The sequence below is a fragment of the Anolis sagrei genome, chromosome 1, assembly GCF_037176765.1.
Source record: "Anolis sagrei isolate rAnoSag1 chromosome 1, rAnoSag1.mat, whole genome shotgun sequence".
NCBI classification, from domain to species: domain Eukaryota; kingdom Metazoa; phylum Chordata; class Lepidosauria; order Squamata; family Dactyloidae; genus Anolis; species Anolis sagrei.
The window spans coordinates 335,302,343-335,317,091 of record NC_090021.1 but is presented as its reverse complement, the minus strand read 5'-3'; the positions used below and the strand labels follow the sequence as shown (position 1 = coordinate 335,317,091).

Here is a 14,749-nt window from a genome sequence, read left to right as displayed (position 1 = left end):
ATGCATTATTACGGGACCGCCAAAAAACGGTCTCGTAATATTTCGGCTTGCACTTTTTTGTATGAAGCTTAGGAAAACCAGCCTCTTGCCCTGCTATTTTGTTTACATTCTTATCTGTTAATTAAGGTGTTCTGTATATATAATATTGACTCGTTTCTAAGAAAAGCAAATGCACTATTACGGGACCGCCAAAAAACGGTCCCGTAATAATTCGGCTTGCACATTTTTGTATGAAGCTTAGGAAAACCAGCCTCTTGCCCTTCTATTTTGTTTACATTCTTATCTGTTAATTAAGGTGTTCTGTATATATAACACTGACTCGTTTCTAAGAAAAACGCAAATGCACTATTACGGGACCGCCAAAAAACGGTCCCGTAATAATTCGGCTTGCACATTTTTGTATGAAGCTCAGGAAAACCAGCCTCTTGCCCTACTATTTTGTTTACATTCTTATCTGTTAATTAAGGTGTTCTGTATATATAACACTCACTCGTTTCTAAGAAAAACAAAAATGCCTTATTACGGGAACGCCAAAAAACGGTCCCGTAATAATTCGGCTTGCACATTTTTGTATGAAGCTCAGGAAAACCAGCCTCTTGCCCTGCTATTTTGTTTACATTCTTTATCTGTTAATTAAGGTGTTCTGTATATATAACACTGACTCGTTTCTAAGAAAAACAAATATGCACTATTACGGGACCGCCAAAAAATGGTCCCGTAATAATTCAACTTGCACACTTTTGTATGAAGCTTAGGAAAACCAGCCTCTTGCCCTGCTATTTTCTTTACATTCTTATCTGTCAATTAATGTGTTCTGTATATATAACACTGACTCGTTTCTAAGAAAAACGAAAATGCACTATTACGGGACCGCCAAAAAATGGTCCCGTAATAATTCAACTTGCACATTTTTGTATGGAGCTCAGGAAAACCAGCCTCTTGCCCTGCTATTTTGTTTACATTATTCTCTGTTAATTAAAGTGTTCTATATACGTAACACTGACTCGTTTCTAAGAAAAACAAAAATGCCTTATTACGGGACCACCAAAAAACGGTCCCGTAATAATTCGGCTTGCACATTTTTGTACGAAGCTCAGGAAAACCAGCCTCTTGCCCTTCTATATTGTTTACATTCTTCTCTGTTAATTAAGGTGTTCTGTATATATAATATTGACTCATTTCTAAGAAAAACGAAAATGCACTATTACGGGACCGCCAAAAAACGGTCCCGTAATAACTCGGCTCACACATTTTGGTATGAAGCTTAGGAAAACCAGCCTCTTGCCCTGCTATTTTGTTTACATTCTTATCTGTTAATTAAGGTGTTCTGTATATATTTTCACTGACTTGTTTCTAAGAAAAACGCAAATGCACTATTACGGGACCACCAAAAAACGGTCCCGTAATAATTCGGCTTGCACATTTTTGTGCGAAGCTCAGGAAAACCAGCCTCTTGCCCTTCTATATTGTTTACATTCTTCTCTGTTAATTAAGGTGTTCTGTATATATTATATTGACTCGTTTCTAAGAAAAACAAAAATGCACTATTACGGGACCGCCAAAAAACGGTCCCGTAATAATTCGGCTTGCACATTTTTGTATGAAGCTTAGGAAAACCAGCCTCTTGTCCTTCTATTTTGTTTACATCCTTTATCTGTTAATTAAGGTGTTCTGTATATATAACACTGACTCATTTCTAAGAAAAATGAAAGTGCATTATTACGGGACTGCCAAAAAACGGTCCCGTAATAATTCGACTTGCACATTTTTGTATGAAGCTTAGGAAAACCAGCCTCTTGCCCTTCTATATTGTTTACATTCTTCTCTGTTAATTAAGGTGTTCTGTATATCTAACACTGACTCGTTTCTAAGAAAAACGAAAATGCACTATTACGGGACCGCCAAAAAACGGTCCCGTAATAATTCGGCTTGCACATTTTTGTATGAAGCTTAGGAAACACCAGCCTCTTGCCCTGCTATTTTTTTACATTCTTATCTGTCAATTAAGATGATCTGTATATATAATATTGACTCGTTTCTAAGAAAAACGAAAATGCATTATTACGGAACCGCCAAAAAACGGTCCCGTAATAATTCGGCTTGCACATTTTTGTATGAAGCTCAGGAAAACCAGCCTCTTGCCCTGCTATTTTGTTTACATTCTTTATCTGTTAATTAAGGTGTTCTGTTCCCAACCAAAAAAAAATCCCACATTTTTATCTGGATTTTTTTTTAAGTGTTCGGGAAGTCGTAGAAATGGCCCACATAGACCAGCAGGCAGTCACACTATAGGCATTTTCACGTGATTCGAGACCTTCTTCAGCCATGAACATTTTTATTGAGGAGCCTTGGGCAATTTGGTATCTGTCGGCCTCAGTTCCCCAGCCATAAAATGGGATTATTAACGACCCGACGTGCAGAAGAGAGGGAGCTGCTTCCTCCTCTTTTTTCTTTTCTTACAAAAAACGAAGGCACTAAAAATCCTCAAAAGACTTGAAAGCAATCTAGAAACAATTAAAAAATAAATACATGGGTTCCTTAATAAGAGTCACCTTTGAAAATTCTTATTAAGGGGTTGGTGTCATGAGTTAATTAAGACCCAACTTATTTACCCAAAAATAAATCTTTCCCTAGTGTGACTGCATTGTCACGTGGCGTGGGGAAAGCTTGCTTAAATACCTTCCAAATAGCCCATGTGCAGGGAATATTCTTAACATTTCATTACAGCTGGCAAGGTTAACTTGCTTTGCCATCAAATCCAGGAGAATTAAACAGCCTAACTAAAATATATACTGGGTTGCTGTAAGTTTTTCGGGCTGTATGTTCCAGAAGCATTCTCTCCTGACGTTTCGCCTGCATATATAGCAGGTATCCTCAGAGGTTGTGCAGTCTGTTGAAAACTAGGAAAATTTGGTTTATATATCTGTGGAATGTCCAGGGTGGAAGAAAGGACTCTAGTCCAGCGTTTCTCAACCTGGCAGTCAGGACCCCGGGGGGGGGGGGGGGGTCGTGAGGGGGTGTCAGAGGGGTCACCAAAGACCATTCGAACTATAAATCCCAGCAATTACAACTCACAAATGTCTAGGTATTTACAAGCTGGAATGTGTCCAGAGGAGGGCGACTAAAATGATCAAGGGTCTGGAGAACAAGCCCTATGAGGAGCGGCTTAAGGAGCTGGGCATGTTTAGCCTGAAGAAGAGAAGGCTGAGAGGAGATATGATGAGGGCTATGGATAAATATGTGAGAGGAAGCCACAGGGAGGAGGGAGCAAGCTTGTTTTCTGCTGCCCTGGAGACTAGGATGCAATGGAACAATGGCTTCAAACTACAAGAAAGGAGATTCCATGTGAACATGAGGAAGAACTTCCTGACTGTGAGAGCCGTTCAGCAGTGGAACTCTCTGCCCCGGAGTGTGGTGGAGGCTCCTTTGGAAGCTTTTAACCAGAGGCTGGATGGCCATCTGTCAGGGGTGATTTGAATGCAATATTCCTGCTTCTTGGCAGGGGGTTGGACAGGATGGCCCATGAGGTCTCTTCCAACTCTTTGATTCTATGATTCTATGATTCTAAGTCTAATTTCCCCAAACCCATCAGTGTTCACATTTGGGCATATTGAGGATTTGTGCCAAGTTTGATCTGGATCCATCATTGTTTGAGTCCACAGTGCTCTCTGGATGTAGGTGAACTACAACTCCAAAACTCAAGGGCAATGCCCACCAAGCTCTTCCAGTATTTTCTGTTGGTCATGGTGGTTCTGTGTGGAAGTTTGGCCCAATTCTATCGTCGGTGGGGAATACTCTTTGACTGATGGTGAACTATAAATCCCAGCAGCTACAACTCCCAAATGTCAAGGTCTATTTTCCACAAACTCCACCAGTATTCACATTTCAGTATATAGAATCATAGAATCAAAGAGTTGGAAGAGACCTCATGGGCCATCCAGTCCAACCCTATTCTGCCAAGAAGCAGGAATATTGCATTCAAATCACCCCTGACAGATGGCCATCCAGCCTCTGTTTAAAAGCTTCCAAAGAAGGAGCCTCCACCACACTCTGGAGCAGAGAGTTCCACTGCTGAACGGCTCTCACAGTCAGGAAGTTCTTCCTCGTGTTCAGATGGAATGTCCTCTCTTGTAGTTTGAAGCCATTGTTCCATTGCGTCCTAGTCTCCAAGGAAACAGAAAACATTTTTTTTCTTTTTAAGTCCCTTCTGCTGTGTTTTTTAGTGTTTTTATGAGTGATGGTCACTCGTTGGCCTTATAGGTGTATTGCGTCCAAATTTGATGTCAATTCGTTCAGTGGTTTTTGAGTTATGTTAATCCCACAAACAAACATTACATTTTTATTTATATAGACTAGCCGTCCCCTGCCACACGTTGCTGTGGCCCAGTCTGGTGATCTGGAAAATAAAGTAATGGTTTCTAATCTATGCAATTTCTTTATGCTTTTGGGTAAACAGTATTTCTTGTTGTTTCTTTGTCAGTGTTGATGTGGAGATTGTCTGGTTTGCCTACTCTGGAACACGCAACATATAATTGTCCTTCTTTAGGGGTCCCCTTCAAATCTATAATACTACATATGTGTGTGTGAATCATATATATCTATCTATATCTATAGCTGGATGGCTCTTTGTCAGGAGGGCTTTGATTACATTTTCTTACCCTGGGGAAGGGAGTTGGACTGGATGGCTTTAAATATTTTCTATTGGTCATGGAGGTTCTGTGTGGGAAGTTTTCCCCAAATCTGTCATTGGTGAGGTTCAGAATGTTCTTTGGTTGTAGGTGAACTATAAATCCCAGTAAATACAACTCCCAAATATCAAGGTCTATTTCCCCTAAACTCCATCTTTGTTCATATTTGGGCATATTGAGTATTCGTGCCAAGTTTGGTCCAGATCCATCATTGTTTGAGTCCACAGTGCTCTCTGGATGTAGGTGAACTACAACTCCCAAACTCAAGGTCAATGCCTATCAATGTCCGTGTTGGTCATGGGAGTCCTGTGTGCCATGTTTGGTACAATTCCCTCATTGGTGGAGTTCAGAATGCTCTTTGATTGTAGGTGAACTATAAATCCCAGCAACTAGAACTCCCAAATGACAAAATCAATTTTTTGAGTGATGGTCACTCCTTGGGTTAGTAGGTGCCTTGTGGCCAAATTTGGCGGCAATTCGTCCAGTGGTTGTTGAGTTATGTTAATCCCACAAACAAACATTACGTGTTTATTTATATAGATTTTGGATAAGAAATATCCAACTTGCATTCACATACATATTAAAGTCATGTAGAAAAAGCAAGACGGTGTTTCCTACTTCATCGCAGGCAAGTCAATAGAATCATAGAATCATAGAATCAAAGAGTTGGAAGAGACCACATGGGCCATCCAGTCCAACCCCTGTCAGCCAAGAAGCAGGAATATTGCATTCAAATCACCCCTGACAGATGACCATCCAGCCTCTGTTTAAAAGTTTCCAAAGAAGGAGCCTCCACCACACTCCGGTGCAGAGAGTTCCACTGCTGAACGGCTCTCACAGTCAGGAAGTTCTTCCTCATGTTCAGATGGAATCTCCTCTCTTGTAGTTTGAAGCCATTGTTTCGCGTCCTAGTCTCCAAGGAAGCAGAAAACAAGCTTGCTCCCTCCTCCCTGTGGCTTCCTCTCACATATCTATACATGGTTATCATGTCTCCTCTCGGCCTTCTCTTCAGGCTAAACATGCTCAGCTCCTTAAGCTGCTCCTCATAGGGCTTGTTCTTCAGACCCCTGATCTGCTCCCTCCTCCCTGTGGCTTCCTCTCACATATTTATACATGGCTATCATATCTCCTCTCAGCCTTCTCTTCTTCAGGCTAAACATGCCCAGCTCCTTAAGCCGCTCCTCATAGGGCTTGTTCTTCAGACCCCTGATCTGCTCCCTCCTCCGTGTGGCTTCCTCTCACGTATTTATACATGGCTATCATATCTCCTCTCAGCCTTCTCTTCTTCAGGCTAAACATGCCCAGCTCCTTAAGCCGCTACTCATAGGGCTTGTTCTCCAGACCCTTGATCATTTTAGTCGCCCTCCTCTGGACACATTCCAGCTTGTCAATATCTCTCTTGAATTGTGGTGCCTAGAATTGGACACAATATTCCAGGTGTGGTCTAACCAAAGCGGAATAGAGCATGGGTAGCATGATCTCGATAAAATAGTAAAGAGTAGAGACATCAGACTGGTAACAAAGATCCGCATAGTCAAAGCCATGGTATTCCCTGTAGTAACCTACGGATGTGAGAGCTGGACCTTAGGGAAGGCTGAGCGAAGGAAGATCGATGCTTTTGAGCTGTGGTGTTGGAGGAAAGTTCTGAGAGTGCCTTGGACTGCGAGAAGATCCAACCAGTCCATCCTCCAGGAAATAAAGCCCGACTGCTCACTGGAGGGAAAGATACTAGAGACAAAGTTGAAGTACTTTGGCCACATCATGAGGAGACAGGAAAGCCTAGAGAAGACAATTATGCTGGGGAAAGTGGAAGGCAAAAGGAAGAGGGGCCGACCAAGGGCAAGATGGATGGATGGCATCCTTGAAGTGACTGGACTGACCTTGAGGGAGCTGGGGGTGGTAACGGCCGACAGGGAGCTCTGGCGTGGGCTGGTCCATGAGGTCACAAAGAGTCGGAGACGACTGAACGAATGAACAACAACAACAAGCATGACTTCCTTAGATCTAGACACTATGCTCCTATTGATGCAGGACAAAATCCCATTGGCTTTTTTTGCCCCCACATCACATTGTTGGCTCATGTTTAACTTGTTGTCCACGAGGACTCCAAGATCTTTTTCACACGTACTGCTCTCAATAAGTGCTTGTCTGAACTAATCACAGTGTCAGCCAGGAGACTGAAAGCAAAGAAAATTTTGCAGAAACCACAAATCCATCCATGTTTACACAGCACGTACATGCCTACATGCAATGCATGAAGATGCATCAGTACAATTTCCCCTTTGGCTTTCTATAGTTCAAAATCTCTGTAAATGCAGCAAGCCACATGCAGCCAACATCATCCTGTTTGCATCGTCGGCACCTGCAAATCTTAATTTCATCCCACAATAAATCAATAGTTTGCAAGTTACTGTACTATCCACGCAGGTAGAAACCGCAGAGGCGAAAGTGCCCAGGCACAGATGCCCCTCTTTTGTAACCCAAGCAATTAAAAGTTTGCCAGTACAGTTGAGGCGTGCATTGTTAATTTTTTTTTTGTTAAATCCATCTGCGTCTTTCTATAGTGACAAACTTTGTTACTTCTGGTTAGATAAATCTGATCAGCGAAGTGCGTTAATAAGACCAAACATGGTTGCACGCTTTTGAAAAAAGAAGTTGTTTGGGTTGTTGTAGTGTTTGTATGTCTGTGAGCTTGTATATAGCTTTGTTTAGGTTGTTGCGCTGGTTTTGTTTTGGTTTGTTTTTTAACTTACGTATTACAGGAAAATCTTTTATGGTGTCCAAGGTCTAAAATAAAATTCAATATATATAAAGAGCTTCCTGCCAGGAACAGATGAGTTCAATTTCTTGGTAACTGTTATGCAAAGTTGCAATACGAAACCAAAAATTAAGAAGACCTGACATCTTAAAAAATATTTCCCTCTTGTTTTTTTCACCCAAAACATCACAATCGACACACATTTCTTTTAATTCACACCCTATCTTATCAATAGAAAATCTAGATTAGAAGCTCACGCTACATAAGAACATATTGAAAAATATTGTTAAACTATTGATAGAAAAATATTGGTATACTATTAATATTGGTATACTATAGCCATGGTATTCCCTGTAGTCACCTACGGATGTGAGAGCTGGACCTTAGGGAAGGCTGAGCGAAGGAAGATCGATGCTTTTGAGCTGTGGTGTTGGAGGAAAGTGCTGAGAGTGCCTTGGACTGCGAGAAGATCCAACCAGTCCATCCTCCAGGAAAGAAAGCCGGACTGCTCATTGGACGGAAGGATACTAGAGACAAAGTTGAAGTACTTTGCCACATCATGAGGAGACAGCAAAGCCTAGAGAAGACAATTGTGCTGGGGAAAGTAGAAGGCAAAAGGAAGAGGGCCGACCAAGGGCAAGATGGATGGATGGCATCCTTGAAGTGACTGGACTGACCTTGAAGGAGCTGGGGGTGGTAACGGCCGACAGGGAGCTCTGGCGTAGGCTGGTCCATGAGGTCACGAAGAGTCGGACACGACTGAACGAATGAACAACAACAACAATTGTATACCAATATTTTTCTATCAATAGTTTAACAATATTTTTCAATATGTTCTTATGTAGTGTGAGCTTCTAATCTGGATTTTCTTTCCATTTATTTGTACGCAAACTTGAGCTTCAGTTTTGGAAAAATATAGGATGTAAATGATCTTGCAAATTAATTCCAAAGGTGATTGTGAACACATGTATTGGTACTTGCTCTTACAAAGGTTCATTCTAGAAGTCCAAAAAGGGCTCAGAGAGTGAAGTAGGACAGATAAAAGAAAGAGAAAACAACACAAAAGGGAAGACGCTGGAAGAAAGGGAAAGAAACAGAAAATATGTCCCATTACCTGAATGACATTAAAACAGCTTTAAAATCATGAGATCACAAAGCAAAACCCTGAATTTTTCCAAAATATTTGATGTTGTTGCTTGGAAACCACCCTGAGTCCCTCGGGGAGATAGAGCGGTATATAGAATCATAGAATCATAGAATCAAAGAGTTGGAAGAGACCTCATGGGCCATCCAGTCCAACCCCCTGCCAAGAAGCAGGAATATTGCATTCAAATCACCCCTGACAGATGGCCATCCAGCCTCTGCTTAAAAGCTTCCAAAAAAGGAGCCTCCACCACACTCCGGGGCAGAGAGTTCCACTGCTGAACGGCTCTCACAGTCAGGAAGTTCTTCCTAATGTTCAGGTGGAATCTCCTCTCTTGTAGTTTGAAGCCATTGTTCCGAGTCCTAGTCTCCAAGGAAGCAGAAAACAAGCTTGCTCCCTCCTCCCTGTGGCTTCCTCTCACATATTTATACATGGCTATCATATCTCCTCTCAGCCTTCTCTTCTTCAGGCTAAACATGCCCAGTTCCCTAAGCCGCTCCTCATAGGGCTTGTTCTCCAGACCCTTGATCATTTTAGTCGCCCTCCTCTGGACACATTCCAGCTTGTCAATATCTCTCTTGAATTGTGGTGCCCAGAATTGGACACAATATTCCAGATGTGGTCTAACCAAAGCAGAATAGAGGGGTAGCATTACTTCCTTAGATCTAGACACTATGCTCCTATTGATGCAGTGATGTCTGGGTTCCAAAACTTTGTCAGTCTGGATTCGAAAGTCCCACAGTATTTTTGAGTCTTCATTTTCCACAACCTTTGCAGGTATATGATCCCTTTACCAGTTCTTTACTGCTGGCAGGTGGTACTTAGAATCACAGAATCAAAGAGTTGGAAGAGACCTCATGGGCCATCCAGTCCAACCCCATTCTGCCAAGAAGCAGGAATATTGCATTCAAATCACCCCTGACAGAGGGCCATCCAGCCTCTGTTTAAAAGCTTCCAAAGATGGAGCCTCCACTACTTGTGACGTAAGTTCCAGTGAATCATTTGGGCCACAGAGTTATGCCTCTGTTTGTAGTCTGTCTATGCGATTTTCTTGCAGCAGCTGAGAATATGATCCATGGTTTCATCAGCTTCCTTGCACAGTCTGCATTTTGGGTCATCAGCTGATGTTTCAATCCTGGCCTTAATGGCCTTGGTTCTGACGGCTTGCTCCTGGGCTGCAAGAATCAGGCCTTCTGCCTCCTTCTTCAGGTTTCCATTCGTGAGCCATCACCAGGTCTTCTCCTTGTCAACTTTTCCTTCAATTTTGTCAAGGAACTGCCCATGCAATGCTTTGGTGTACCAGCTATCAGCTCTAGTTTGTAGTGTAGTTTTCTTTATTATTATTATTATTATTATTATTATTATTATGGATTCTGATTTTAATAGGAATGTTTTAATCTATTGTTTTAATTATGCTTTTAATATTTTAAATTTATTGTTGAATATTTTATGATGCTGGCATCGTATGGTGATTCTGTGAGGCCACCCTGAGTCCACCGTTTCCCCCCCCCCCCCCCCACCCCGCGGGGGTGAGAAGGGCGGGGTATAAATATAGGAAATAAATAAGTATATAAACCCCATTTTCCTAGTTTTCAACAGACCTCACAACCTCTGGGGATGCCTGCCATAGATGCAGGCAAAACATCAGGAGAGAATGCTTCTGGAACATGGCCACACAGCCCGAAAAACTTACAACAACCCAATTTCATATTGAGTTTGAGCCCAACTTACCTGTCTGAACAATCATCCCTTATGAACCTGCCAGGACAGTGGTTCTCAACCTGGGGTCCCCAGATGTTTTTGGTCTACAACTCCCAGAAATCCCAGCCAGTTTACCAGCTGTTAGGATTTCTGGGAGTTGAAGGCCAAAAACATCTGGGGACCCCAGGTTGAGAACCACTGTGCTAAGACTTTAAGATCATCCGGGGAGGCCCTGCACTCAATCCCGCCTGCGTCACAAACACATTTGGTAGTGACGAGAGACAGGGCCTTCTCAGTGGTGGCCCCTCGGCTATGGAATGCCCTTTCTGGGGACATTACATTGGCCCCCTCCCTCTTAACATTTTGGAAAAGAGTCAAGACTTGGTTGCTTGAGCAAGCATTTGAAAATGCAGGGTAAATGACATAGGAATTGGAACGACTGGATGACGAGATTGTTAGGAGACGTAACTGATGTATGTTTTTAATACTATTGTTATGGTTTTATATTACGTGTTCATGCTTTTAAATGTTTTATGGTGTATTGGGCATCGAATCGTTGTCTCTGTAAACTGCCCTGAGTCGCCTGAGGGCTGGGAAGGGTGGTATACAAATACAGCAGCGGTTCTTAACCTTCCTAATGCCGCGACCCAATACAGTTCTCTGATGTTGTGGTGACCCCCAACGATAACATTATTTTTGCTGCTGTTATGAATCGTCATGTAAGTATCTGATATGCAGGATGTACATTTTCATTCACTGGACCAAATTTGGCACAAATGCCTGATACACCCAAATTTGAATTGTAGTGGGATTGAAGGGGAGATTGATGCTGTCATTTGGGAGTTGTAGTTGCTGAGATTTATAGTTCACATACAATCAAAGAGCATTCTGAACTCCACCAACGACTGAATTGAACCAGTCTTGGCACACAGAACTCCTATGACCAACTCTATCCCCTCTATCTTGTGGGGTTCCTCAGGGGGCCATTCTCTCCCCTCTATTGTTTAACATCTATATGCGACCACTCAGCTGCTCAGCTGGTTCGAGGTTTTGGGCTGGAGTGTTACCAGTACGCTGATGACACTCAGCTGGTGCTGAAGATGGAAGGCCGACCGGACTCTGTACCCGATTGTTTCCATCAGTGCCTCGAGGCCGTTACTGGATGGCTGTGTGCCAGCAGGTTGAGGGTGAATCCAGCAAAGACGGAGATCCTATGGCTGGGTCGACCGGGCAGTGGGGACATCCTTTACTTCTATACTTCTATACCGCCTTTCTCAGCCGAAATGGCATCCATCTGCCTACCCTGGATGGCGAGGCGCTACGCCCGTCACCATTGGTAAAGAGTCTGGGAGTCCTTTTGGACCCTCTGCTGACGATGGAGGCCCAGGTCTCCGCCGTGAGCAGAACCGCCTTCTTTCATCTGCGGCAGCCTAGACGGCTGGCCCCCTCCCTGTCCAGAGATGATCTAGCTACGGTGATCCAGGCTACGCTCATCTCAAGACTGGACTACTGTAATGCCCTCTACATTGGCCTCTCTCTGTCGGTGATCCGGAAGCTCCAGCTGGTACAAAATGCAGCTGCTTGGCTTCTTGTGGGAATTCCGATGAGATACCACATAACACCAATCTTACTGCAGCTGCATTGGTTACCAATTTCAAAGTGATGGTACTCACCTTTAAGGCCTTGCATGGTCTGGGGCCGATGTACCTGAGGGACCGTCTCACCCCCTACCAACCCCAGAGATCCCTCTGTTCTGAGGACTAAGATCCATTGGAAGTCCCCAGTGTCAAGACCTTGCGTCTAACAGTAACCAGACACAGAGCCTTCACAGCAGTGGCACAATCACTCTGGAATACTTTGCCACCTGAAGTCCGTGCCTTGCGGGACTTATCAGCTTTCTGCAGGGCATGTAAGACATATGTTTCGACAGGCCTTTGACTTTTAATATTGCTGTTTTTAAATTGTTTTAAATTGCTTTTAAATTTTGTTAGATTTTAGCCATTCTTGTAAGCTGCTCCAAGCCCCAGGGGAGTGGCGGCATATAAGTTCAAATAATAAATAAATAAATAAATAAAATAAACTGTAAATACTGGAAGGGTTTGATGGGCATTGACCTAGAGTTTTAGAGTTGTAGTTCACCTACATCCAGAGAGCAGTGTGGAGTCAAACAATGATGGATCTGGACCAAACTTGGCACAAATACTCAACATGCCCAAATGTGAATACTGGAGGAGGTTAGAGGAAAATAGACCTTGACATTTCGGGGTTGTAGTTGCTGGGATTTATAGTTCACCTACAATCAAAGAGCATTCTGAACTCCAACAATGAGAGAATTGGGCTAAACCTCCTAAACAGAACCTCCATGACCAATAGAAAATACTGTGTTTTCTGATGGTCTTTAGCAGAGTTCCTCAAACTAAGGCCCGGGGGCCGGATACGGCCCTCCAAGGTCATTTACCCGGCCCTCGCTTAGGGTCAACCTAAGTCTGAAATGACTTGAAAGCACACAACAACAATCCTATCTCATCAGCCAAAAGCAGACCCACGCTTCCCATTGAAATACTAATAAGTTTATATTTGTTAACGTTGTTCTTCATTTTAATTATTATATTGTTTATAAATTATGTGCATAGGAATTCATTCATGTTTTTTTTTCAAATTATAATCCGGCCCTCCAACCGTTTGAGGGACTGTGACCTGGCCCTCTGTTTAAAAAGTTTGTGGACCCCTGGTCTTTAGCGACCCCTCTGATACCCCCTCGCGACCCCCCCCCCAGGGGTCCCGACCCCCAGGTTGAGAAACACTGAAATACAGGATATAAATAAATAAATACATTTTTCGTGCACAGCCTCTCGGGGAAGTGGCTGATTTGTGAGTGTCGGAGAAGCTCATTCGTCTGTCCGTCCGTCCGTTCAGCAATTAAGACTTAACCCCTGAGCAGAAGGAAAGCAAACGCAAGGAAATGAGCATCGGCCGCGTTGGCTTTACCTGACAACTGTGTCAAAGAGAAACGAGGCGGCAGCTGCTCCCAACAAGGCGCAGAGGAGATTGACTCGATAGGCGACGGAGCCAAAAGGCAGGAGCGCAATGGCCGATTTCGCCAGGAGAGTGAATAGCGGATAGCCCGGGGGATGAGCAACCTCGGAAAAAAGAACGGAGATGGCATTTGCATTAAGATGTCACAATGGCAGCCTAATTGAGAAATAACTCCTTTATTAGCTTAGCAACCAACACCCAGGCTGGGACCGCAGTCCTTTCTATTTCGGCGCAAAAATTAAGGGGCTTTTCCCCCTAATTTTCCCTTCTTCTCCATCAGTGCCAATTTCGAACTTAGCAAAACATTTGCTTGAGTGGATTTGGAGGATGAGAATGCACCGCCGAGAAAAGCAATGACATTCATTATTAGCGTTCCTTTAAATGGCTTGAAGTTTGGGTTCATAGTATATTAGGGTCATTGAAAAGCTTGGGTTTCCTTTTTTGGGGGGAGTGTGAGAGAGAAATAGATATAATTCCACAAAAAAGAGAGAATAGATTCTGAACTATTTTATTGGCTAGCGAGTTGAAAGACCACACTGCTATCGGATTACCACTGCGATGACAGTCCTTAAGGTCTCGCCTAAAGGGGATCATGCGCCATAATAAAGTTTATTAAATAATAAAACTTATTAAAATGGTTAACCCGATTTATTTTTTATTCTCCCCAGCTTATACAAAAAAAATTTGGGTTGATAATAAGCCAAGCTACTGTATATACAGTAAAGCCTTTGCTTTATAATTTAGTTTAATTGGATTTAAAACTTGGGAAGTAAATTGTCACGTGCCGTACTTATAAGTTAGCAAAAACTGTGGTTTGGAAAAATAAAATTAATCTACTTTAAACTCCATGCTTAATTAAACTTCCTTAATTCCTAAAACTGTTAATGAGAGCATTGATTAAACAATAAAACTCATACTTACTCCAAGCTCATAGGCGGCTGTGATCAGCTCCCCTGTGAAAAAATAATGTAAAACCAATAATTACTATTAGGGAATGACACTCCTCCCAAGTTTGCAAAATCCAAACCCTTGCGTTGGGGGGTTTTGCATTAATTTGACTGGATAAAAGTGTAAATCTGTGGAGATTTAGCAGCATGAAATTTCCCAAGAATATTTGCTTCCCTCTCTGATGCCGTTGCACAAAAATACCTTTTGTTATTTTTCCCCCCTTCTATGTTTCTATCAGAAGATGCGCAAAGGTGTGATGTGCAAACACACGTCCCAATACGAACGGTAATTGCTGTAACACTAACAACAACAACAATAATTCACAACCATGAGAACCATTGAAAGTGCAGGAATAATTTGCAGACGGGAAAGCAAAACATCCAGAGCCCTTGATTTCACAAGAAACCTTTCATTGTATTGTCGAAAGCTTTCATGGCTGGAATCACTGGGTTGTTGTAGGTTTTTCCGGGCTAT

The 14,749-nt window shown here is 42.7% G+C and overlaps 1 protein-coding gene across 1 annotated transcript in view; it reads right to left on the bottom strand.

Annotated features, from left to right (window-relative positions):
- Positions 1 to 14,749, bottom strand: part of TMEM260 (transmembrane protein 260) — a 112,041-nt gene that overhangs the window by 73,718 nt on the left and 23,574 nt on the right. Inside the window, exons 2-3 of the mRNA XM_060753741.2 lie at positions 14,249 to 14,280; positions 13,280 to 13,431 (exon numbers count right to left, since the gene is read on the bottom strand). Of these exons, the coding sequence (XP_060609724.2) occupies positions 13,280 to 13,431; positions 14,249 to 14,280 (184 nt within the window). The remainder of the gene's footprint in view (positions 1 to 13,279; positions 13,432 to 14,248; positions 14,281 to 14,749) is intronic.